Source organism: Malus sylvestris, chromosome 3 (genome assembly GCF_916048215.2).
Source record: "Malus sylvestris chromosome 3, drMalSylv7.2, whole genome shotgun sequence".
In the NCBI taxonomy this organism is placed as follows: Eukaryota; Viridiplantae; Streptophyta; class Magnoliopsida; order Rosales; family Rosaceae; genus Malus; species Malus sylvestris.
This window is the reverse complement of record NC_062262.1, coordinates 31993937-32019868: the sequence shown is the minus strand read 5'-3', so window position 1 is coordinate 32019868 and position 25932 is coordinate 31993937. Positions and strand designations below refer to the sequence as shown.

General features: G+C 35.0%; 1 protein-coding gene and 1 long non-coding RNA gene across 8 annotated transcripts; one reads left to right on the top strand and one right to left on the bottom strand.

The window, feature by feature from the left end:
- Nucleotides 1-3593: 3593 nt before the first annotated feature.
- LOC126615554 (probable leucine-rich repeat receptor-like serine/threonine-protein kinase At3g14840) lies at nucleotides 3594-24843 on the bottom strand. 3 transcript variants are annotated; one of them, XM_050283389.1, is made up of 24 exons: nucleotides 24652-24843; nucleotides 22780-22954; nucleotides 19800-19871; nucleotides 19628-19696; nucleotides 19337-19408; nucleotides 19178-19249; nucleotides 18970-19041; nucleotides 18786-18857; nucleotides 18627-18698; nucleotides 18468-18542; nucleotides 18311-18382; nucleotides 17295-17366; nucleotides 13878-13934; nucleotides 13505-13564; nucleotides 13387-13422; nucleotides 13193-13230; nucleotides 12539-12918; nucleotides 12239-12431; nucleotides 6585-6752; nucleotides 5579-5697; nucleotides 5390-5477; nucleotides 4904-5141; nucleotides 4491-4641; nucleotides 3594-4208 (listed from the first exon to the last, which is right to left on the bottom strand). In XM_050283389.1, exons 1-24 carry the CDS (start codon nucleotides 24776-24778, stop codon nucleotides 3837-3839), a joined length of 2922 nt encoding a protein of 973 aa, XP_050139346.1. In that variant the 5' UTR covers nucleotides 24779-24843; the 3' UTR covers nucleotides 3594-3836. The 3 variants fall into 3 exon arrangements, with proteins under 3 accessions (XP_050139346.1, XP_050139345.1, XP_050139347.1); XM_050283388.1 differs by having other exon boundaries at nucleotides 5267-5477; nucleotides 24652-24842; XM_050283390.1 differs by lacking the exon at nucleotides 4491-4641 and having other exon boundaries at nucleotides 4033-4208; nucleotides 5267-5477.
- LOC126615572 (uncharacterized) lies at nucleotides 13964-16940 on the top strand. Of its 5 annotated transcripts, XR_007620839.1 has the most exons (5): nucleotides 13964-14839; nucleotides 15168-15250; nucleotides 15553-15671; nucleotides 15877-15988; nucleotides 16394-16940. It is a non-coding gene; the product is annotated as an uncharacterized LOC126615572 (long non-coding RNA). The 5 variants fall into 5 exon arrangements; XR_007620837.1 differs by lacking the exon at nucleotides 16394-16940 and having other exon boundaries at nucleotides 13966-14839; nucleotides 15866-16211; XR_007620836.1 differs by lacking the exon at nucleotides 16394-16940 and having other exon boundaries at nucleotides 13967-14839; nucleotides 15877-16211.
- Nucleotides 24844-25932: the final 1089 nt, after the last annotated feature.

Genomic DNA, 25932 nt, shown 5'->3' with positions numbered 1-25932 from the left:
AACTATAATATTATATTATATAATACACATCTAATAATATTTTATTATTAATTCAATAATATTTTATAATACACATCACTTTTCTTCCTCTTGTTTCGTCCACAGCCAGACACTCCACTGCTCTCTCTGGAGAGTTCTTCCCTTTTCTTCCTCTTGTTTCGTCCCCCATCACTTCTTTTCTCTGTCTTTTTTCCTGCAAGACAACATCCTTCAAATCATTTTTCTTGCAAATCGTCCCCCGTGCTACTCTTCCCTCCCTCTCTGTCTCTCAATTTCTCTTTGTCCCAAAGCTACTCTCTCCCCTTCTCTATCCATTCTTCCCGAAATTTTCTGGGGCAAAGGAAAAAAATTTGGAAATTTTCTGGGAATATTCGGGAATAAGGAAGAATTTGCTATTGGGATTGTTGTTGTTATCGTTTTGCATATGTGTTTTTGAATTTTGGTGTTGAGATTTAGGCAGTGGGTAAGGCTGTGTTTTAGATCTAGACATGGGTTGGCAAACGGAGTCGCCCAGAAGCATTCTTGCAGATTTGTAGTTCACAAGACTTGCTGCATGCGATCGTCCTATGCAAGTTCTGGAGACGGGATTAGCAATCCCATGGTTTTTGGGGAGCTTAGCAAAGACCGGCTAGGCCCTGTTTTAGTCGGGACGAGTGAGAGCTAGTCTCATTAACTCTAAGCCCTATGGGAAACAAACACGGGACTGGACTAACCCTTAATCCAATCCAGTCCAGTGAACTTTAGTGAGGGAAAACAAACACCCCCTTAAGGTAATAGAGCGGGTGGCCCACAACTAAAACCCAACAGCAATACGTGCAATAAGGAGGGGTTTGAAAATGTAAATCTGTGAAAGAAGAAACCTTGGAAAAAAAATTCTGTTTACACCAAATTTTGTCTTGTGACACACATTTTTTCATACACCCAACTTTTTTTATCGCTTTTCTCTGGACACCCAAAACAACTTCTAATTTTCCAAAATTACCCTTTTACTTAATCAAATTGTTTTTCTGTACAACCTATTATCTAGAGGATCAGGTATAGTAAAACATATTGCATCTGACTTGCTTTCACATTTTACTCAAACAATTACGCGCATTTCCAACTTTTTCTTCACCTTTTACTTTCGGAGATTAGCAGAGGTTATGGAATCTGACCTAGCCACAACTCCAGCAAGAGTAGGCTCTGAAGAATGAAAATATGTACGTATAAAATATAAATACTTATTTCCTATGAACGGTTGGAATCCAATAATAAATAGGCACATATCAGCCTTCTTTTGGTAGTGAATTTTTAACTTTTCTAACACCTGGCAAACTTGGGTCCAAGGTTGCAATCAAATAGATGCACTCGCAAGTTGCTTTAGAAGTTATGTTGTCGAGTCGACATCCTCATTGAATTTGTGATCAAATTTTATGAAGTTTGGGTAAAGTAGCGTGTTAATTGACGAATCAAGTCAAAATTTGTAAAAACACACGAAACACTTGCCTTTTTGTCTTCATAGTCATCGTTGATGCCGATTTCTTATTCAGTTGTGTTTGTTCATGAACGTTGGAGAGAAAGAGAGAGAGAGAGAGAGAGAGAGAGAGAGAGAGAGAGAGAGAGAGAGGTAATTAAAGGTGTGAGAATGCGTACTTGATGAACATGTTTTATTGTATCTAAACTCTAGTGGAAATTCAATTTGGGTGTACAAGAAATTAAGATTTTGTTAAAGAGTCTAGTATAAGTCCTTTATAGTAAATATACATATGGATACAAGTGTTATTGAGTATTGTTATTCGCACGTCAGTGTTATATATATCTTCCTACCCACTTTTTAATGAAATTTTTAATTACAAATTTGTCCATTTATAAAATGACCGATAAGGACCTTAAAAGTTATATAATAAAAGGATGGCGCGAAAAGGTAACATGAGCCCTAAACTTAAATTGGATTATGAAAGGAACTAATAATATGTAAGCTGAATTCGCAAAAAAAAAAAAAACATAAAGCTTGATGATGGAAGGAAGTTTGGAACAAGAGAGTGTGGATGCCCCTTCCAATTCAAGGGTAAGAAGCTAACAACTGATGATGATTGGATACTGATGATAGTTATTAGAGTGCATAATCATACAACAATGGACAATCATTCATTTGTTGGTAGATTATCATCAAAGGAGACTTCGTTAAACTAGCATTTCAATTTTTAATGAATAATAGTGGGTGGAGAAATAACATTTCATTTTTTAAACTTTTAATGGTAGTGGGATTATAATGCGGGTGGGAAATAGGACATTAGGGAGGGTCTAGTAGCTCTCACGTTATTTTACTTGGAACAAAATTGAAGGTTGTACAGAGACAAAAGTTATGTTAACATAATTTTCCAAAACCTTACAAGGGCTTATAAAGAGTTGTACTACTCTCCATATCAAATTAATTTTATGGTGAAATCTCAACTTTCTTCACTTTTCATAATAAGGTAAGAGCAAATAAAAAACAAGTCAGATCAGTTAATCGAGGAAATGTATTTTCACACCCATGTTCGGATCCTCTCATGATAAACTTTCTTAGAACTTGAATTTCTGACTTAGTTAACGAAGAAATGTATTTTTACACTCAAGTTCAGATCATCTCATGATAAACTTTCATAGAATTTGAATTTTGGCAAAGTGTAGAATTTTTCAGGTCGACGGGTCAAGGGCCCACTCTAACAACACTAATATTGTCCCCACTTTACCACCTGCACAATCCTTAGGAATTTCAGACTTAGTTAACGAAGAAATGTATTTTTACACTCAAGTTCAGATCATCTCATGATAAACTTTCATATAATTTGAATTTTGGAAAAGTGTAGAATTTTTCAAGTCGACGGGTCAAGGGCCCACTCTAACAACACCGATATTGTCCCCACTTTTTCAAGTCGATGGGCCGATGGCCCACTCCAACAACACTGATATTGTCCCCACTTTACCACCTGCACAATCCTTATGTGTGAAGTTTTATCACAAAAGACATCGGTATTAGTTAGAAAAGGGTATTTCTATTTAAACTGCTTTCCTTCTTCCCTCCTGACCGATGTGGGACAATGGGTGTTCCAACACAAAGTTTGGTGAAAATATCATTCTCGGGCTCTTGTTGCATAGTAAGTTCATTTTAATGTTGATTCCCACAATGATCGCAATGTGACTTAAACTAACGCTCATCATATCTTCAATTTTTTGAATGCACATTTTTCTTTTAGAATTTAGATTCTGAAGAGTCGTAAAGTTGTACAAAAAGTTTTTAGTTCCATTTTGATCATTGGAGCTCGAGAAAAGCTAGCCAAGGTGACTTCATCTCATCTCCTTTACCTTTAACTATCTAAATCTACTACCTCGTGCCTTCCAAAGACATACTGATATTGCCTAACAAGTACCAAACCACATTGTTTTGTAGCTCACTTTTGTTTGAGCACGAAAACATTCAATTATCAGCGATGACAAAGTTTAGCTGACAAGTAAAATTACAAAGAGTTAAATACGCGTGTGACAAGAGTTTAGTTTTAAATTATGTCGTTGTAATGCAATCTTATCATGGACACAATGACTAAATATTTCAGTTTCTATGCTAAAGCACGTTGATCCAATATTGCAGTTATAAAATAAGAAAATCAGTTTTATCAAAATTACAAGAACTAAAAAGACAAGTTCATGGAAACTGTTGATTTCACACTTAACAATTATTATGCTGGAAACTTCTTTAATTCTTGTTTCACCAATATTTATAAACTCTTAACAAAAAATAACTATCCTTCTTTCAAAAATAATATGTTGATAATCATCAATCAAACAGTTTCCCAATTTCTCTTATTTACGTTCTCTCAGTAGTTCGAATCAGGACTGATTGGATAAAGATCATGACCAGACGCATATGAAATAGTCCTTGCCTCTTCAATTGACTCGGTTTGTATCTGGCTCTCACCTGCACTCCCTTCTAAATAGGATTGAAAATGGTTCCTCATCGCATCGATCTCATTACTTGAGGGATTTGGATCTGAGACTAGCTCCTGAACAGCAACCCTGCCTTCAAGCATGCTCACAACTGAAGACATAGTAGGCCTAACTGCTGAAGTGACACTAGAGCAAAGGAGAGCCACGTTGATTGTAACCATCATCTCTTTTTTGTTGAAGTTTGAACCCAACCGTGGATCCACTAGATCCAACAAATTCCCTTGCGCTTTAAGAAGAGTTGCCTAGAAACATGAAAGAACCTTTATTGATTCGAGAACTTTGACATATATAAGCTATATATAGTAAAGGACACTAATAACTTTTTTTTGGTGTTATGGACAAAATAAATAGCAAATGAAGCAATAGCATGATGACTTGATTTTGGATAATCATTAAAACTTTAAGAAAACTAATGAAAAGGGCTTGAAAGGTTTTACCCACGGAATATAAGTCGATTTCTATCTAGGGTTAACAGCATCAACAAAATTTGAAGTTAAATTAGGATGCAGTTAGATTCAAGTTACCCAATCAAGAAGATAAAAGCATTCTGCTTTTGTTCGGTAACTTGTGTTGTTCCTCCCACTAACAATCTCCAATACAAGAATTCCAAAACTATAAACATCTGCTTTATCAGTCAAATAACCCCGCATTGCATATTCAGGTGCCATATAGCCACTGCAAAATCATGAAATCATTTCCCCCATATTTAGCTTAAAGAATTCTAAAATAATACCAAGCTTTAGAAAGCAGAGTTTTTATATCTTAATCGAAAGTTTAACAACAATACAATAGCTATATGACAAATCTGGCCTTGAAGTTTATTTAACATCAAAGATCTTGGTTAAGTTGAAATTTTCGTAAGGTAGAAAACTTTCCGTTTGGTTAGGGACGAAAGAATCAAAACAAAAGTAAACAAAGTAAAAACATAGGCACTTACAAAGTTCCGGCAATACGGGTGCTAATGTGTGTATTATCTTCTTCATCAAGTTTGGCTAATCCAAAGTCAGATATTTTTGGGTTTAGATTTTTATCAAGCAACACATTAGTTGCCTTTATATCTCTATGAACGACCTTCAATCTTGATTCCTCATGGAGGTAAGCCAAACCTCTCGCTATACCAACGCATATCTTGTGCCTTGTTGGCCAATCCAACTTCAAACGACTTTCTCCTGCCCCTTCAGTTTTTCAAATTAATCCAAATTAGCCATAACTAATAACATGTATAATTTGTGTGCATAAGATTTATTATACCCATCTGCATGAACCAAATGAACTGTAGGCACACAAAAGCGATAGTTACCAAACAAAGCATGGGCAACACTATTATTTTCCATGTACTCGTAGACAAGCAATAGTTGATTTCCTTCAATACAACATCCGTAGAGGCTAACAAGATGAGGGTGTTGCAGAGCAGAAATCATGCCTATCTCATTCACAAATTCACGATTCCCTTGCTTTGATTTGGAAGAAAGCTGCTTAACAGCAATCATGGTGCCATCTGCTAGAATGCCCTGCGTTTGAGAAATTAACTTTAATTAGGATGACTACTATTAATCAAATTAGAAAATATGAAACAAATATATACATGGAAATTATTGGTTCAGAAGAATACCTTATAAACGGAACCAAAACCACCTTCGCCAATCTTATTTGCTTTGTCAAAGTTGGTTGTGGCAGCTTTGAGTTGCTTGAATGTAAACTTACCAGTTTGCAGGTCCACACCCTTTAAATCTGTGTAAGAAGTAAACTCACATAAGAAATTGTGTCTAAAAGAACTTTCAGAATGATAGCATTTCTTGTTCTTAATGTTCCGTGAGCACCGTGACTGATTCAAGACCTAGAATTTAACAAGTAAAGCTATTCGCTGCACACTTGCATCATGAGTTTCAATATAAACATATACTGTAGGAGCATCATGAGTTTCAACATAAACACATACTGTAGGAGGAGCATCATGAGTTTCAACATAAACATATAGTAGGAGCATCAAGGTGTTAGAAAAATCAATACCTAAACAATTATCGTCTTAGAGTGTGCACTTAAATATGCATGAAAAATCGTACAAAATAACATAAATATCCTTCTTAGTTATGTAAAAAAGAAAAAGAAGAGGGCTTTTCACGTACAAGCCCTTGATAGACTTGCATTTTAGACAAAACCGCTTCAAATTCTATACTTTCGAAAAACACCCTTCTTACTTTGCACTGGGAGAAGCACAACAAGATGAGTGAGCTATAATCACGCTATATGTGTGACTGTTGTTGGAGTGACAATGATGTTGTCAATGTGAAAATGGTAATAAAAATCCAAAAAGAGGTAATAGTTACATTGTGGTGACGAATGCATTAAAATATATATTTTTGAATTTTTTGTCGACATTTCTCATTGACAACGTCGTTCTCACCAAACAACAGTCACACCTAGAGCATGACTATTGCTCACTTGTCTTGTAATGAAGGCTCCAAAAAGAACCTTGCAACTAAGAATAGATGTCAAGTGAATAGTGGAGTTTTTTTTTAACCTCCATTGCTTTTTCATATAACTTATACAGCTTTAGGGTGTTTTTTGTTTCCTAATTTACTAAAAAGAAGAGACAAGTATAAGAACATTGCAAATACCATCCTCCAATGTCTTTTGTTGTCCTAGGGAGCCTCTCCTCCAAAGAATACAAAGTATCACTAATATAATAAAGATTCCTCCGGCCACAATTCCAACCACTGCACCTACAGATACGCCATTTACACCAGGTGATATGCTACTTCCAGTTTTTGTTGAGCTATTATCGACTGCAAAAAGAAGACCTTCTTTGTAAGATAGTAAATGTAAATGTATAGATAAGAAAGTGCATTATCCAACCAGCTACCCAATGCACAAAAAAACAAAAATTCAACTATTTGGCAGAACCCAAACACAAGTGGATCGTAAATAACATAATTCTGCTGCCATATTTTATGGCTCCTTCAGTGAAAAGGATAAGTTTCTGTAACTATTTAAAATACCCTCAAGTTAGAATTTTGTTTGCATTTTTGTGATAGAAAAGTTGAACAGAGAAGATTCCTTCAAACAATTGACTCAAACAAGGAAAAGAAACAGAAGAAGAAAGGAAGAACCCTGCTAAACTAGAGTTGGATTTCTCTTTTTTAATTTATTTACCTTTTTCTTATACAATGATATATCTACAGGGGTGGGCAATAAATCGGTCGCAAATTCGTCAGATTCGTACCTAAAACCTCACTTACTGTTGAAATATAAGTGTTTTAGCTGAATGAACTTGTATTTAGTTTTAGTGTACAGGTTTAAATGTGAGCCATTGGATTACATTCCAATTGGACAGCTAAGATGTAATCTTAGAGTTAGTGACTTGTGTTGACACATGTAACTATCTTATAGGGTAGATTGCATGAATGACTGGATTTGAGTCTTGTATCTTAGAGAGAGAATCTCTCTCTCTCTAACGGTAATATAACTCTTGCACATGTTGTGTGAGGTGTGAATGAATGAAAGCACTTTTCAGTGAAACTCTTCTCTCTGCAACTCTTTGAGATTTTTACAAAAATCTTCTTCACCATCTTTGATTCATTCCTTACCACAAAGATTATAGTCTCTGAGATTCTAACATGGCCTCAGAGCCAGGTTTGGTTGCTTAACACTGGATGATTGAATCTATGAAGGAACAATTTAAAATATGAAGAAATTGGTTGCGAGATCTATGTCTAACATGGTAGGATCTGGAGGTGGTGAGTTGAGAGTGCCGATCTTCACCGACGAGAATTATGAGTTCTGGAGCATAAGGATGAAGGCTATTTTCAAATCTCATGGATTATGGGAGTTCGTTGAAAAGGGAATAGGGTGCTCAGATTCGAAGGGAGCTGATGAATCTGATGCAAAGAAGAAGAAGAATGAGGAATCGAGTGATGCTGTAACTCTCACGGAGAAGCTCATGAAAGATGTCAAGGCGTTGGGGCTGATTCAGGGAGCAGTTTCCGATGAGATCTTCCCTTGGATCTCTCACGAAGAAATTTCTAAGGGAGCTTGGGATATCCTGATGCAAGAATTTCATGGCGACAAACAGGTTAGGGGTGTTAAATTACAAGGTCTTAGTAGAGAATTTGAATATACCAGAATGAGAGATGATGAGTCATTGTCTGTTTATCTTACAAAGTTGTTTGATCTAATAAATCAAATGAGAAGTTATGGAGAGGAATTGTCTAGAGAGAGAATTGTGCAGAAAATGTTGATTAGTTTACCCTCTGCGTATGATTCTATATGCTCTGTGATTGAACACTCAAGGGATATAGATGTGATTGAGGTTCAAGAGGTAGTGCTTCATTGAAAAGTTTTGCACAGAGATTGGAGAGACATAATCATAACAAGACTGAGAAAGCATTTGCAAGTCTAAGTGTGAATCCCAAACCTATTAATTCTTCTGGAAATCAAGGCAATCGATACTAGAAGAATTGGAAACCAAAATTTAAAAAATGGGATCAAAAGCCTACTTATCAATCTGGGAAGCAAATTACAGCTGTAGAAGGTGGTAGAAACCCTTGCAGGCACTGTGATAAGTACCATTATGGAGAATGTTTTCTTAAAGGCAAACCTAAGTGTCATTGTTGTGGGAAAATTGGTCATATTGCAAGGGAATGCAATAATAAGAAAGATGCTCAAGGTGTTCAACAACTAAATTATGTGCTAGTTGATATTGACAATCAGAAGCATAACTGTAAAAGTAGAAATGGGAACTGGACAATTAGTTAGTGTTATTGGAAAAGGAAGTTTGGTAGTGGACACTAAGATGGGAATGAGGTATATCAAAGAAGTAATGCTTGTCTCAGGTCTTAAAGAGAATCTACTAAGTGTAGGGCAGATGATGAATCATGGTTACTTTCTAATCTTTGGAGATAATAAGGTTGAAATTTATGATGATTGCTCTCTCTCTCTAATTTGGTTGCTAAGGTGCCAATGAGAGGAAACAGAAGTTTTCCTTTGAAACTTCAAACATATTTGCATTTGGCATTAAGAGTAAGTGTGAGTAAGTCAACTTTGATCTGGCATAGAGGAATGGGGCATCTGAATGTCAATAGTTTGAAGTTGCTACAGGAGAAAGAAATGGTACTTGGATTGCCAAAAATTAAGAACATAAATGAAGTGTGTGAGGGGTGCATTCTTGGGAAACATCGCAGAGATTCCTTTCCAAGAAAGATAACAAGTAGGCCACTATTCCACTGGAATTGGTACACACTGATATTTGTGGACCAATGCAAACTGTTACAAAGGCTGGAAATAGGTACTTCCTCACTTTTATAGATGATTGTACTCGGACTGTTAGGTTTACTTTTTGAGATACAAATATGAGATGTTCAATGTCTTTAAGAAGTTTAAGGTTACTGTTGAACTGTAAAGTGGGTATAAGTTGAAGAAATTGAGAAGTGACAGAGAAGGAGAGTATACATCCATTGAGTTCAACAGGTTCTGTGAAGAAATGGGAATGGAAATGCAACTTACTGTGGCATACTCACCACAGCAAAATGGAGTGGCTGAAAGGAAAAACATGACCATTGTGGAGATGGAAAAGTGTATGATGTTTGAAAAAAAGCTACCATTGGAGTTTTGGGCTGAAGCAGTTAACACTGCAGTATATGTCCTAAATAGGTGTCCAACTAAGGCTTTGGACAAGAAAACTCCATTTGAAACCTATAGTAGAAGAAAGCCAGGAATTAAACATTTAAGGATGTTTGGTTCTCTATGCTATGCACATGTTCCAGAACAATAGAGACAGAAGCTTGACTTGTCTAGCACAAGGTGTGTGTTTCTGGGGTATGAAAGTTGTGAGAAAGGTTACAAGTTGTATAACATTGAATCTGGAAAGGTGATTATATCCAGAGATGTAGTATTCAATGAGGAAGCAAGTTAGGATTGGAGTACACAGAAGGAGTGTAGCATTTCAGTTCCAGTCACTGAGATGTCTACTGAGAAAGAAAAGAAGACTGATGAATCAAGCTTAACTCGAGCTGAGATGTCAGAAATGGATGGTGAGGCACCAAGAAGCATTGATGAAACATAAGTCAGAAATGGTACTACAGGACAAAGTGAAAGTTCAGGTCCACATGATTTCGATCATACTCCATTGAAATATAAAAGCATTGCAGAAGTGTATGAAAGATGCAATCTGTGCATTATTGAACCTGAAACCTTTGAAGAAGCTGCTAAGGATGAAGCATGGCAGAAAGTAATGGAGAGTGAAATTGCAATGATAGAAAAGAACAATACTTGAGAGTTGGTTAGTAGACCATCTGATAAACCAGTAATTGGTGTTAAATGGGTTTACAAAACCAAGTTAAACCTTGATGGCTTGGTTTCGAAAAACAAAGCTAGATTGGTTGCAAAAGGATACTCTCAAAAGCCTGGAATAGATTTCAATGAGACTTTTTTCACCAGTTGCTAGGCTTGATACAATCAGAACATTGGTTGCATTAGCTGCACAGAAAGGGTGGAAATTGTTCCAATTGGATGTGAAATCAACATTTTTTTTAATGGAGTATTGCATGAAGAAGTGTATGTTGATCAACCTCCTGGATTTGTGATCAAGAACAAGGAAGATGGAGTTTATAGACTCAAGAAGGCATTATATGGTCTTAAACAAGCTCTAAGAGCTTGGTATGAACATATCAACTCTTACTTCACTAAAGCCGGTTTTCAAAGGAGTCCTAGTGAAACAACACTATATGTAAAGATTGCAAAAAGTGGAATACTCATTGTTTTTTTGTATGTGAATGATATCATATACACTGGAAGTTCCTAAGAGTTAATGATGAAGTTTAAAACTGAGATGATGAAACAGTATGAAATGACTGATCTCTCTATGCTGCACCACTTCTTGGGTTTAGGTGTGAAACAAACTGACACTTGCATTTTCTTGCACCAGAAGAAATATGCAAAGCTACTATTGGATAAATTCGGTCTCAAAGATTGCAAATCAGTTGCTACTCCTCTTGCAGTGAATGAAAAGCTATCTAAGTCAGATGGAAGTGATCAAGCTGATGAAAGCTTATATAGGCAGATAGTTGGAAGTTTGCTATATTTAACCGCTACAAGGCCAAACATCATGTTTGCAGCAAGTTTGTTAGCTAGATTTATGCATGGTCCTACCAGAAAACATATGGGAACTGCCAAGAGAGTGCTTAGGTACATTCAAGGCACACTTGATTATGGTATAGCATATGAGAAAGGGAAACAAGCAATGCTCATTGGCTATTGTAATAGTGATTGGTCAGGGAGTGAGGATGACATGAAAAGCACATCTGGATATGCATTTAACCTTGGATCAAGTGTATTTTCTTGGGCATCAGTCAAGCAAAGCAGTGTTGCACTATCCACTGCAGAGGCTAAATATGTTAGTGCAGCAGAAGCCACTACACAAGCAATGTGGCTAAGATTTGTTCTCTCAAATTTTGGTGAAGAACAGGCTGATGCTACACCAATTTTATGTGACAATACCTCAGCTATAGCCATAACCAAGAATCATGTGCATCATCATAAGACAAGGCATATAAACAGGAGATTTCATTTCATCCGAGATGCTTTGCAAGATGGAGAGATCAATTTACTGTATTGCAAAACTGAAGAGCAAACTGCAGACATTTTTACCAAGGCATTGGCCAAGGATCGGTTTGAATACCTGAGAAGAAAACTTGGAGTAATCTCAGCTAAACACTTGGAAGGGAGTGTTGAAATATAAGTGTTTTAACTGAATGAACTTGTATTTAGTTTTAGTGTACATGCTTAAATGTGAGCCATTGGATTACATTCCAATTTGGACAGCTAAGATGTAATCTTAGAGTTAGTGACTTGTGTAGACACGTGTAACTATCTTATATGGTAGATTGCATGAATGGCTGGATTTGAGTTTTGTATCTTAGAGAGAGAATCTCTCTTTCTCCAACGGTAATATACCTCTTGCACGTGTTGTGTGAGGTGTGAATGAATGAAAGCACTTTTCCGCGAAACTCTTCTCCTTGCAGCTCTCTGAGATTTTTACAGAAATCTTCTTCACCATCTTCGATTCATTCCTTACCACAGAGATCATAGTCTCTGAGATTCTAACACTTACATGTTAAGAGGAATATCACTAGACCGTAGTATCAAATGATAACTAACTAGATTCGGATCTCTTAAATTGTGTTGAAATATTAATGCCTAAAGTGATATTTGATGCACTGAAAACTCCCAGCGGTGGACAAATAGCAGTAAGAAGCTCAGAGTGGTGTAAGCTTACCTGCAGGTTCCACCGAAATAGCTGATATAAGAGGTCCATAGACTCCTCTAACAGGGATGCCTGTCGTCCCTTTGCCAGCCCAATAGAGACGGATCTTCAAGGTATGGTTAGTTACATCAGCGGTAAAGCTAACTACATTACCAAACACACTAGCGTAATCCATAATATTGAAATCCGGCAGTACTTGTATATCCTGCAACGTTACTAATTTAGTTACCTAACATTTCATAATTGTCAAAGTAAAAATTTGAACTGACCAAAATTAAACAATCAAAATACAATGATAGTGTAGCTTTCTACCTGAATGTAAATATCAAATACCCGCCTTCCCAGGCTTTTATATGTGTTTCCACTTCTAAACATTAGCTCTGCAAAATGGAGGCTTACGGTGTATTTTCTGTTTTGCAGACAAAACCCAAAGTAAGTTAGAGAGATGGGAGAAAGCCGTGCGTTCATGTACAGTTGAGGATTGGCCATATAGAGTCTAGTTTCATTAGTCCATATAAAGTTGTCCGTAGCGCGGTTATCATCAGGGAAGTAACCGGTGCTGCTGAATGCCCAATTTGTTCTGCTCTGGTAAAATGATGAAGGTCCAACTGAAAATGTGTCATCCTCATATGTTGTATTTTCAATGGTTACTTCTTTACCACCACAATTAATATGAAAGGAGGAGTACCAAGCTACACAAAAAAAAAAAAAAAAAAAAAAAAAAAAGAAGGAAAAACAGATTAGCAGCCACTGAAGCAACTTCTGAACACAAAAGAACGGCAACATTTAGTTTCCTTTTCCATGGGAATGTTCGGAAGAACGATGAATGAATGCAAAGCTGCTTGTGGTTGTGGGTCATAAGATAAAAATAACAGATTATGGCCTTAAAAGTGATCTCCCACTCCCCCAAACAAAAGAAAATGAGAACAAATATATCTTACAGCAACATGTAGGATCCCAACTTACTTTTTGGACATTTTGCAGCTGTGGAACATGAAACTCCTCTGCTCATAGAATAATGCAGGGTCCATAAAAAAAGGTCAGCAAGATAACATCATAAATGTAAATAAGTTACAAAACAAAAAATTAAGAAATACACAGTTGGAATGCCGATTAAATTTATAGATGAATGCTTTTTCGAGGATTAATTTGAAACTTACGAACTATTTCCCTTTGAAGAGCTGTCAAACAAGTTCCTGTAGAATCACAAGTTGAAAAGTTAAGCTTGCTCCACCGGACATAAACGAACAAAACTCAAGCTAATGGAGAAATTCTTACAAGCCGCCATTTAGTAGACAACTTGTGTTCCCTATGGTGAAGTTGTTGAATGAAAGATCACTGCGCAAAAACGGCTACGATGTAAACTAATTTACAGATTTTATATGCGAATAGAAATAGCTTACTAAGTAATAAAAGAGTAGGAAAAAAGATGGATTGACCGCCCTTTTTTTATATCATAGTTTTATATCAATTCTAGTAATAGATAGCATAAATTTCTAACTGTAGACGTCGTAAATACCTTACTAAGTAATCAGAGAGAAGCATTTGAAAGCGAAGCTTACACATTGCCCATCCCCCAAGCAGGCATGGGTCCGGTCAGCATAAAATTCCATACTAAGTAAAAAGAGTAGCATTTGGAAGAGAAGCTTACACGTTGACTTTCGGCCAAGCAGGCAGGGGTCCAGTCAACAAGTTTCCAGTTAAGAATCTAGACATAATGAATATAGAAAAAATTTAGTCAACAATGTAGTGTTTATCCTTATGAATTTCACGAGTAAGGTTTGAAAATTTGATTTGCCAACTTTGAGTGCATTATATCAGTATTTGCATCTAAAAGACACATCCAAGGGGTATAATATAGATTTAATATTCAATGAAATTATGAATTACCAGAAAGGTGTATAAGTTAAAAAAAAAAAAGAAAAAAAAAAGAGGTTTTAACAAAATCTTTCTATGCTGCTGATAAAAATTACTTTAGTCTACGGTGGATGGTTTTGAGAAATTTGTTTTTGTTTGGGCTTCACTGTTGTTGGGCTCATTTTCTGTGTTTTCTTTGTTTTTAGAAATAATTGAGTCTTTGTTTGGTTTGTAAAATTGTGTTTTTTTAATAGAAGCGCCTTGTTGACGTTCCTTTTGGATCCCACTTACCAAAAACAAAAAACAAAAAAAAAAAAAACCAAAAAGAAGAAATTGCATTGTACAAATAAATACTTTAGCCACCGCTTTGCACAGTGGAAGGGCGCCCTCGCGTCAATCATCGTGGATTGCTCTGCTTCGACTAATTTTCCGTCTATTTCCATCCCCTTTTCATTCCCTCTTTTTCTCACCCGACTCTCTCTGTAACCATCCATCAAATCTCCCCATCCCTCCCTTTTCTCACTCTGTAATTTCCCTCAAATTCCCGGCCGATTCCCTCTCTCGCCATTCTCAATCTCACCAGCCGCGAACCCTTATAGCTCCATGCTCCGCCTCCGGATTCGTCGAGAGGAGAGCCCCAAGACCGTCGCCTGCACCACCGTCTCAGAAAAGTGAGCCAAAATCTCGCGAGATTCAGGCTACACACGAGCGGATCCAAAGGCCAAACCTCCGATCTTGAAGTCGACACACCCAGAGGTAAAAATTTCTCATCCTCTCTCTTCGATTTCATATATGTTGTTAGATTAAAAGGGGAAAATATGAGAACTAACTCAAGCAAATGTTCTGGATGTAAGCTAAAAGATCAATTTAACTTTTCTGCCATGTCAGTTTAGTGCTTTTTCTTTTCTTATTACTTTTAGGAGTTAACTGTTGAGATATATTATGACTAACAAATTTACTATTGCCTCTGTCATATTTTTTGCTGAAGATTTCTTTTTTGAAAACTGTATGCCATGACAAAATATTTTGCAAATTGCTAATTTTTCAGTTTTGTATAAAATTTTTGTTCACTCTACCTAATTAGGTACACTTGACTGAGAAGGAAAGTCTTTTCATATTAAATCCATGTTAGCCTGACCGCTGTTGCCCTGGAACCATCGCTCTTCGGTAAGTTTTCAACACAATATAGTTCAAATCCTCTTAATCATGTTCTTGAATTTTACTATATGTACCGTGTTCTTTGCATTTCATTATGGGATGTGCTATCCACACACCCCATTTTACTTCTCACGCACCCTTTGTTAATTTCTGTTCGTTGATCTTCTTCAATTCATCTGATCCGACGGCCGAAAATTAGAGGGATGTGTGAGAAGTAAAAAATGGTGTGTGGATATCACACCCCTTCATTATCTGAACTCTATTATTAGAATTTGATTACCTGAATCATGCCGAATATTTGATGTGGCCAGTGGCTTTGTATGGCTGGCTGATGTGATTTGGGAATGTTTTTAGTCAATGGGAGACGGGAATCAGAAACAGTGGTGGTAGAGTGTACGGGGTTTACTTGAATTTTTATATGATGTCCCTGGTATGTTAGATCATTGAGACTAACTAATTGGTTGATTAATCACTAATTTGAAATGTTTAAAGTACTGTAACTTTTCTTTAATTCCTTTTCCTTTTGTATTTTCATTGGATTAGTTTCATTTTTTTGCTTAATTTATCTTAAGAATGTTTGCATCTTAATACTTTAAATATGTTAATTTGTCCCCTTTTTTATAGAATTTTTGTAGGTTATTCTCAATCTACGGATGGTGATTACTTGACTATTTCTCCAAAGTTGGCTACTCAGCCTTTGAAATACAGAGCTGAGGATGAGAGAGGAGTCAGATGAGCTAGAATCAGGTTTGTATCATTCTAAATTATTCGTTTAGTTACCGATAAAAGATATGGTTGCCTAATCCAGTTTTGTATTTTCAACATCTTAAACATTTTCTTTTGATAGCACTTCGTTTTGATTTGTAAACTAACTATATGCATTATCTTTATTTTGGGTCGCAGTGTAACGTTTAACGATTGAATTTGTAAGATGGTTTAGCAATTTTTTTCAGAAACTTAGTATTCCTGCAAGATGCTCAAGTATTATGTCTTCTACTTTTCTACTTTCCCTTTTCTGTATTTTTCCTCCATGTAGTAAGCTGATTACTTGAAATTATGATATTGATGACACAATACGATCTACAAATGAATGTTTCTTATAGCATGCATATCCATATGTAACAAGCAAAGTTTGACTTCATTGGTTCTTAGGTACAACGTTCCTTTAGTTGCTTTGTGTGGAAACTATTCATACCTGTTGCAACTAATACATTCAACGCCCACAGCAGAGCGCAGACACATTTTCTAGTATATTCTAAAGTGACTGTTAACTGGATTTAAAGATATAGAAAAATTCAATTTGCAGAACATGAAAAACTTTCATGTTGGAAATGTGTTTCAGTGTATGTACTTGAAAGGAGGATTGGTAGAGACTTATCTGTTACCTATACCAATATCATCTCATGTCAATTTTGGTGTTGTTTTCAGTACTTTTCATGACCATATTTGAATCAAAATCCGACTTGGTCTAACTAAAACCATAATAGAGCCACATTCTACTCTGAGGACACTTTAAGAGTTCATCGATTAACATCTGTGATATTAGACCAAGACTATCCCGACAGTCACTCAAATCTTAAATGTGCTCAGATGATAAGTAAATTATATTTTGTGTGTGTGTGTATTTATAAGTTTAGTATGTTTGAGCATGTCTCTGACATTTACAGGCTTAGTGAGTTATACAACTTATACTCACTAGATTCTAGGTAAGCAAGATGAATATGCAAGTCAGTTCAATGGTAGTGGTTAATCAGTTTTCTTACTTTGTTAGTTTTCATTATGACCATCTAGTGTCAGTTATTTGCTCGACTATTAACGTTTTGTTCTAGTTTAACCTGTGAGTCCTTAATTATAGTAAGCGTGATTAGTAACACTTCCAGCTCGTCAGACCGCAGTGTGGCAAAACCCTCTGCCTGAATTTTGTCTAAGTCAAATTGTTATTAAATAAACTTCCAGCTTGTCAGGCTGGGGTGTAACAAAAGTACAAAACCATGAAGAATGTCTGCGTGAATTTCGTGTAATAAAGACGAGATTGGTCATTCAAATTGCTTACATATATTCCACCTTTGCTAGACTGGCGTAGCTGCTTGGAATTTCTCCGGTCAGCTTATTATAGCTGAGGTCTCTGCACAAACAAATTGCAGATGCAGTTTAGATATGCTCTCCGAGACGGCAATGCCATCTGAAAAGCTGTTCTCTTTAAACTATCTCCAACCCACCCATGGGATAAAACTTAAAATGTAAGCTTTAAAACTCTCCAAACCATCTCCAATTATTGGACTAAAATAAGTCCTGGAGAGAAAATATATGTTTTTAGATTTCTCCTAGGATTTGAGTTTGGCTTAAACTATTATGGACCCACTAAACTGTTATATTTTAAATTTTTTTTATTTTTTTACTTATAATCTAATGGTTGTGATCAAATGACATCAAACTAATGGTAAAAAAAAAAAGATTTGACGGCCCAAAATTAAATCTAACGTCTAAAATAATTTAAGAAAATAATTAAATTAAATTTCACTTAAAACTTTATAAATAGCTATGTATTTGTATGATTATATATCAGAATTTGAATATTTTTAGATTAAAATGTTCATAAAAATAAATTAGGACAATATATATAAATTTTATTTTCAAAAAAGTTACCGAAAATACAAAATTAGGCTAAGGTCATTATTTAATAATCTTGAGCTAAAATTGGATGAGAAAAACAATTTCTAGGTTATGAAGTCTTGCTCTTCTAAATTCGTTATTTTAAGTTGTCAAATATTTTAAGCCTTGGATCTAAACTAATATAATCTTGTGCCTAATATATATTTAGTCCTTACATGTCCTCAAAACTAGGATCTTAGGAGAGTAGAATTGCTGAGTTATGGCTTAAAATTTTTTGACTTAAATTTGTAAGCTTTTTCCCCAAGGTTTGGATATGGTCTTATAAATACAGAAACATAAAGTCCCTCCAACATCGTCTAAGTCATTTTAATAATCTCTTAATCAGTATAATAACATCTGGAAGAACTTTTTTTATCTGAAGACGGTAAAAATAGGGACAAAGACGTTTCTACTTACAAAGCTTTCAATTTAGTCATTTGCCCAAGATATGAAGGTAGCTCTCCGACAATATTGCAACTCCTCAACATCCTGTAACAGAAACACCAAAACTTTGAGGTTGCAAAAAGATTTCTTGTACAGACAAAAATTGTGTTTCATCGAAGCCTTAACTCACAGTGTCTTCATGTTTGTCATATTATCGAGCGGAGGGAAGTTTAATTCAGGTATATTATTCAAGTCAGTAATTCTCCTGCATGTCAAAATTGAGCTATGAACAGAAACTACTATACTGCTAATTGTTCTGTACTTATAAACAGATACGAGATATACTAACAAGTCAGTTAAGCTTGTCAAACGAGAGATGCCGGAAGGAATTGGCCCCATCAAACCACTTGCCTGAATCAAACTGTTTTAACGTCATAACATTTGAATTAGTGATGATATCGAGAATCAAGTAGCAGAAAAGATGACACCCAAAAGGTAAACACTCAACAGTTTTTCAAGATTTGTCCACTTCTCAATAAAATCAGGTATCTGCCCAGAAAAGTTAGTGTCACCGATCCGACTGCATAACGATTTGCAAAAGGGAAATAGTACCAATTAGTCGCAGAATTCAGAAAAAATTTAAGTTGGGTGCTTAGGAAATCTTCAAGAACAAAAGAACAACAGAAGCTTACAAGTCCTTTAATGTGGCAAGGTTTGCAAATGTTTTTGGCAAAAACCCAGTGAAGTTGTTTGAAGAAAGAATCCTAACAATAAAACAGATATAAAAATTAGGAAGTGGATGATTTACTGGTGAAAAATACAGCATCTGTCTACAGAAAAGCAAATCCAAACAGACCAAAATATTTTAATCACATTAAAATTTGAATAAGAAGTTCTTACATTCTTTCCAAGTTTGGGAAATTCCCAAGCTCCTCAGGGAGAACGCCAGAGAGAGAATTGGAACTGAGGTCCCTGCACAAAACAAAATCAATTCCATTGATCCATTGATTTTGAAAGATCCATAAGGTTATCCATAAAAAATGTGTACTCATCACTCACAAACTCTTCAGGGTGATGATGTTTCCAAACTCTACCGGGATAGGACCTGTCAAACGATTTCCAATGAGGGAGCTGCAACACAACTCATATGTCTCAATGAGATTCAGTTTTTATGATTCAAATGGCTCATGACCACTGAAGGGACACAAATATGAAGAAGGAACAACGCCCATGGAATAGCTTCATAGCTTAAGAAATAAATGGCTGAAGAAAACTGAAAAAAAAAAAAAAAAAGTCCTAATACAATGAGAATGTAACATATGCATAGATGCAGAGCGAGAAAGAAAGTACATGTTGACAAGTTGAAGGGAGCTCCATTCTGGAGGGATGGTACCATTCAGGTAGTTCCGGGTGAGGTCGCTGAAGAAGAATGAAAGAAATTAGCCATTGTCTCATTGGAAACAGACATACAGGCAACTTAGATGTGAAAGAACAGATCATTTGCATGACTCCAATTTCTTACATTTCTTGCAGATATTTGAGCCTGACCATTTCTCGTGGGAGTGTTCCTGGCAAATCCTGAGTTTTCAAAATTCTGCTTAAACACAAATTAACAAAGAACTGTTACTGTGACTAAAAGGAAAAGAAAGCACCAAAATACCAAGGGAAGAATGATGCTGCAGACAGTACAGAGCAGCAGTTTGAGTTCTACACACTTCCCACTGCACTGCAAGTGTGCGTGGCAGAGATTATTTCTGCATTTTTTAAACTGCATCGAACAGCAGCATAGAATTGGGTGCGACACTTCCAATTGAGCCGGTTGCTAATTCATAAAATATTTTTGGAAATTTAGATAGAGGAATCTAGAAAACACTAAAAATTTCGGGCACAAATGAACAAGAAGAGGTTCAGAGAAATCTTTTTCTAGTATGGATTTGAAAAAGAAAGTAGTTGTAATTGAATAACCGTTTGAAATTACTTGTCTTTTTTGGCAACGTGATAGGATAATCTACACTAAACTCGTTTAAATTACAAAAGGGGAATTCGAATACGGGAAATGGGGTGTAAGGGCAAAAACTCCTAACAAACTTAGCTTGTTAAGAATTGCTTCTGTAGAAGTTTGTTTGGATGTATTCAATTAAGATTTTAAGTAGTCCAAAAAACTATGTGTATTCCTTAAAAATTGATTTTAAAGTATTTTAAAAAATTAAGGATTTTAATGGATTCAGAAGAATTTTATAGTGTAATTTAGAAGTTAGGAAATCAGGCATTGAAGGAATTCACATGGAGTGTATGAAACTCAACTAAAACTCCATCAAGCCCTATGGATTTATAAATTTTTAAAACCCTCAAAATCTCAATTAAACACACCCCCCCTAAAAATTTTGATGGGCTTAGAAGGATTTTATAGTGTATATTTCCGCTATAGAAAATCAGGCTTCTCTCCCTAATATTTTGAATGCATTCATATGGAGTCTATGAAACTCCACTAGAACTCTATTAAATTTCTGGGATTTACAAACTCTTTCACAAACTTGCAAAAGATAACCAATGGAAAAAGAAACTCTTCATCTTGTATCTCTCTCGTGTCTCTTCATCTTCTATCTTCGTCACTTCCTAGGCAGCAGCAGAGACGACGTTAGGAGTGTGCAAAAAATGCAATGACATAGAGTCCCGAATTTCTTAGGGCCCCAAAGATTTTCATCTTTTTTTTTTTTTTTAGTACATTGATATTTTTACATTAAGGAGATGGGGGTTCAGCTAAGTCGCACAATAGGCAGCCTAATTTGGTATCGAATTCGCCATTCATGATATTTGAACCTAAGACCTATCACTTCCAAATGAAGAGGAATATCATTAGACCGTAGTACTGAGTGACAATCTTTCTACATATTATATATAAGTGTAAATTTTCCAATAAAAAAGTTTTTGACTGAAATGAAAAATCTTCAACATATGAGTTTATCTATATTGCAATTGATTAAGTGGAACCTATAATTAATATTTTAATTTTCATCTTTTTCTAGCAATAAAAAACTTGTATATTACTTTCTTTCATTTTTCTTAAAAATTTGTGTATTACTTTCTTCCACAAACACAAGTGTATTTATGTATCTCTCTTTTAGTCGTGCTTCATTTTTTCATGGATGAACCCTAAATCATAATTTTTTAAAAATTGAAGATTATTCAATTAGTAAAAATGAAATGCTGATGTCAATTAAGTTTAAATATTGATTGTTGAATTTTGTATGAATATATTGTTCAAAAAATCATTTTTTTTATATGTATGACCTTTTCATTAAATTTGCACCAGGACTCCCAAAATATAAGAGATGTCCCCAAGCAGCGGCGATCAGAGATGCTGATCGACTCTCTGGTTTGCGTATTTAATATACAGTAAGTAACTAATTTGCCTTAATTGAAAACACATGAACTAATTTAGCTTAACTGAAAACACAGGAACTAAATTGATTGATTGGTTAAAACACATGGACCATTTGACATTTAAGCCTAAAATCTTCATTTGTAAGTTATCCTTGCAAAACACTAAATAAGTTTGAAATCACTAAGCATCTCTAAAGTAGATGTCAAAAAATCCACATCAACAATAAAACAAGAAAAAAAGACAGTATTAATGTTTTCCAACCGAAATGTCAATTCTTATGTGACTTGACGTTGATTGGCAGCAAATGTGGTTGCTTTCAAATTTGACAACAACTTCAAATCCGTTACAATTGTTGACAGTAAATAATGTAATAAATAATAGTTTAAATTGACATATCTGATAGAGAGCAAAACTTTAAATACGATAAAAGTGACACATAGGCTTTCAAATTTAAATTTTATGTTTAAAATTTGATCTCCTTTGGGGATGCTTTAAGGTGTATAATTTAATTTGACAACAAAAATATAAGTTGCTTTAAAAAAGTAGGAAATTGACCGTCATTTAATCTAGAATGCTACTAAAACAATCCCATTTGCTTATTTTCCCACCAACTTTTTAATGAAAATGCTAATCACATATTTATCCTTTTAGCAAAATACTTTTAATTCCATATTTATATATTTGTTATAATTTTAATTAAACAAACTAAAAGAGAATAAAGAAAAACTAAAACTAACAAAAATAAAAATAAATTCATCACCCTCCCAAATCATCCACGATAGGCCGACGACTATCAAGTCCCCAATCATTCATCACCCTCCCCAACCACAAACACCACCCCATTCTCCCTTTGGTAATTGATGGGAGGTGGGAGGAGATTCTACCATTCTGGTGCGGGCGCTAGGGTAGCGGCAATTAAGGAAGCATGCCGGCTTTAATTTTTAAATTTTTTTTATGATGTGTGAAATTACATTGTAGGTGTAGAAATAGGACAATGACGTGGATCTATTAGCATTCTTAATCTAATGATTATATGATTTTTTTATTTAGGTAATCATTTACAAATAATTTGTGTAATCTTTTAAAAATAATCAGAGAGAGAGAGAGAGTCGTTTACATGCTGGTAACATGGCAGACAGTGGAGTCGTCAAAGGAGCAATTACAGGTGACGGCACTCTTAAATCCTTCGACTTTCGATATATTAGTCCATGGAAGCTGGCCGCTGCATGGATCTACACTGAAATCCCAACCCGTCTTCCCTAGTGTCTTTGCTATGTCAGCTAAAGCTTGCACTACAAAGAATAAAATGGAGCATATATATTGTCAAAATATACATATTTGTGCAATTAGTACTATAGATGTTACACCATATATAGGAAAAAAAAATTAATATGTAAACAAGAAATGTGAATCATGAATCCAAACTGATATATTATTTTAGGTTTTTATCCATTAATAAGTTTACAAAGTTATAGGATGAAACAAATTAAGGTGATTAATAAGGAAGAACCATTTTTTTTTTAGTACAACGATATATTTTAGAGAGTTTTAATGAAAAGGGTTTGAGTCAACAAATATTTAACCAAAAACCATCACAAAATGTTATTTAACCAAAATGACTCAAAATTTAATAAAAAATCATCCAAAACTATTGTCCACGGGTCAAACTTACAAGCCCAATCCGCTACAAATCTACACTTCCGTAAATATCCCTAAATGATTCGATATTGTCTTGACTCTTCACCAACCCCAACCATGATACCGCCCTAATAACTCTATGTCTTCCTATCAAATCGAATTCCCCCATTACAAAAACAACCAAATCAAAGTTGAAAAAGGAAGCATTCATCGGAACAAAGCCGCCAAAGCAAGTTCAAAGAAGTTTAATAGCAGAAACCAGCGAAAAAGTGTCTAAAAAAAAAGAACCAAAACATAAAACTGTTTCTGGAAAACCAAAAACATAACACTGTTTCTAGAAAAAAAAAATCAAATACAATATTTGTTTTTTATGTGCACAAATAAACACTGTATCTGGAAAGACAAGAACCAAAATCCAAAAACAGTAACTTAAATTCTAGAAACAATGACTTAAATTTTAGAAACGGTGACTTAGATTCCAAAAACAGTGACTTAGATTCCAAAAACAGTCTATGTTTTAACCTTTTACTGTTTCTTTTCTTTCATGCATCAGTTGATTATATTTAAGAAACATGATGCTTATTTTGCTTTGAATCCAAATACAGTGAATTTTACTATTTCTTTTTTAGCTTACATTTAAGAAACAGTGTGTTTATTTCATTTGGATCCAGAAACAGTGACTTAGATTCCAGAAACAGTAACTTAGATTCTAGAAACAATGACTTAGATTCCAGAAACAATGTTACTTAAAATTCAGAAACAATTTATTTTTACAGTTCGGAAATAGTGACCGGTCATTATTATTGAATAACATGCAGATCTCAAATTTATTTTTTGGAGAAACAAACGATGAACTCCACTAACGAAGAAAAATTGAAAAACAGTACCTCGAATACACTATGAATAATAACGATGATCACATTTCAACGAAATAATATAAAATATAAATTAAATAGCATGAGGATCTATATTTTTGTTTTAAAGAAAAAGAAGAAGGTCTGCAAAACAACGATGAACTCCATTAACGATGAAAATCTGGAACTCAACCTAAAAAAGTTAGGGGTAAAATCGACAAATAAGAATTTATTATAGTTTGGCCATTTTTCAGTTGGACTACTTTAATATTGGCCTTGTACTAATCATTAAATAAAGCTTATAACATGATTTTTTTATTAAAACTAAAACTTTTCAAGCTTTTTTCATTAGTTTCCCTTATATTATACCCTAAGGGAATGAGGGAATTTAGTTAAGTCACATAATGAGTAACCTAATTTGGTATTAAATTCGCATCTTGTGACAACCTAATTTGACATGTAATTAAATATATATTAAGGTTAAATGTACGACTTACCTTCATCTTGTGGCAATCGAGTAGCTCCGAAAGCAAAGGTTGCAAAGCAAACCACCAAAAGAGAATGAAGAAGAAGAAGTCGAGGGAGGAATATATTCATCATTATTTGCTTAACAAACTTTCGCATCTGAAGAAGAAAATCAGATGAGTGTTTTAAAGGCACAGCAAACAGAAAGATGGGAGGGAGTACGTTGGACCTGCAAGGGCTTGAATAGAAGTCAAGTTCTACTTACCTAACTTTGCCCTTGGAAAAGGACACCGAAAAAAACAAAAAAAACAAAAAAAACAAAACTTGCCCTTGGAAAAGGACACCGAAAAAACATAGGAAAACAAATTACAGTTAATTACGTAATACACCAAAAAAGGTTGGGTCACTTTCAAAAAGGGACTCCCATCTTTCAAAATTTTCGCATTACTACCTAAAATATTAAATAGTTAACAATTTAAGTCATTCAAGTATTACCCCCCGCGGGGCCCATAAAAAAAAGAAGTCACTCCAGTGTACTGTTATCTGTTAACGATTTGCCAAACGGAAATTGCATGCTTGTATTGTTCGTAAAGAAAAATAACATGCTTCGCATTGTTGACGGTGTTTCTACTGCTGTTGCCAGTTGGCAATTCAAGAGTGGCTTGCATTGTCAATTATTAATACCTGAGATATTAATTTGAAAAAATTGAAAGTTTAAGCCTTCTTTTTAAAATGACCCCAACTATTTTTTCTTTTTTCACCCCACTCCTGTCTCTAGCTATACATGCCCTTTTTTCTTGTTGGAAAAGGTCCTTCGGGAACTGGATCCTCTCCTGAGCTCAAGATGGGGATCCTCCCAAGCAGCCTATCTGGGTCGTTAAATTTTGATCCAACGACTTTAAATAGGGGGTCCTCTAAAAGTTATAATAATTGCAGCCGTTAAATCAAATTTGAACGGTTCAAATGGGTTGCTCATGAGGATCCCCATCCTGAGCTTAGGAGAGGATCCAGTTCCCTTTATTCGAAAGTGTTGAAAGTTATACAACGAATAGTCCGCAAATCAAACGTGAAAAATCAATAACAAAAACTTCACGGCATAATGTATCGGGACTAAAAGGAAAAGTAAATATTAGATAGCATGTTGCTTCAGTTGACAATAGTTTTCAAAGACCAGGCTAATCGTTTTTATTTTATGTATACATCATTTGAATAAATGTTTTGACTAGAACGTGTGATCGTTTTCATCGTTTTTATTTCATATGCAGACAGTATACCCACCATTATCTTCATTCATTAGGTTCATTCGCTGCAAA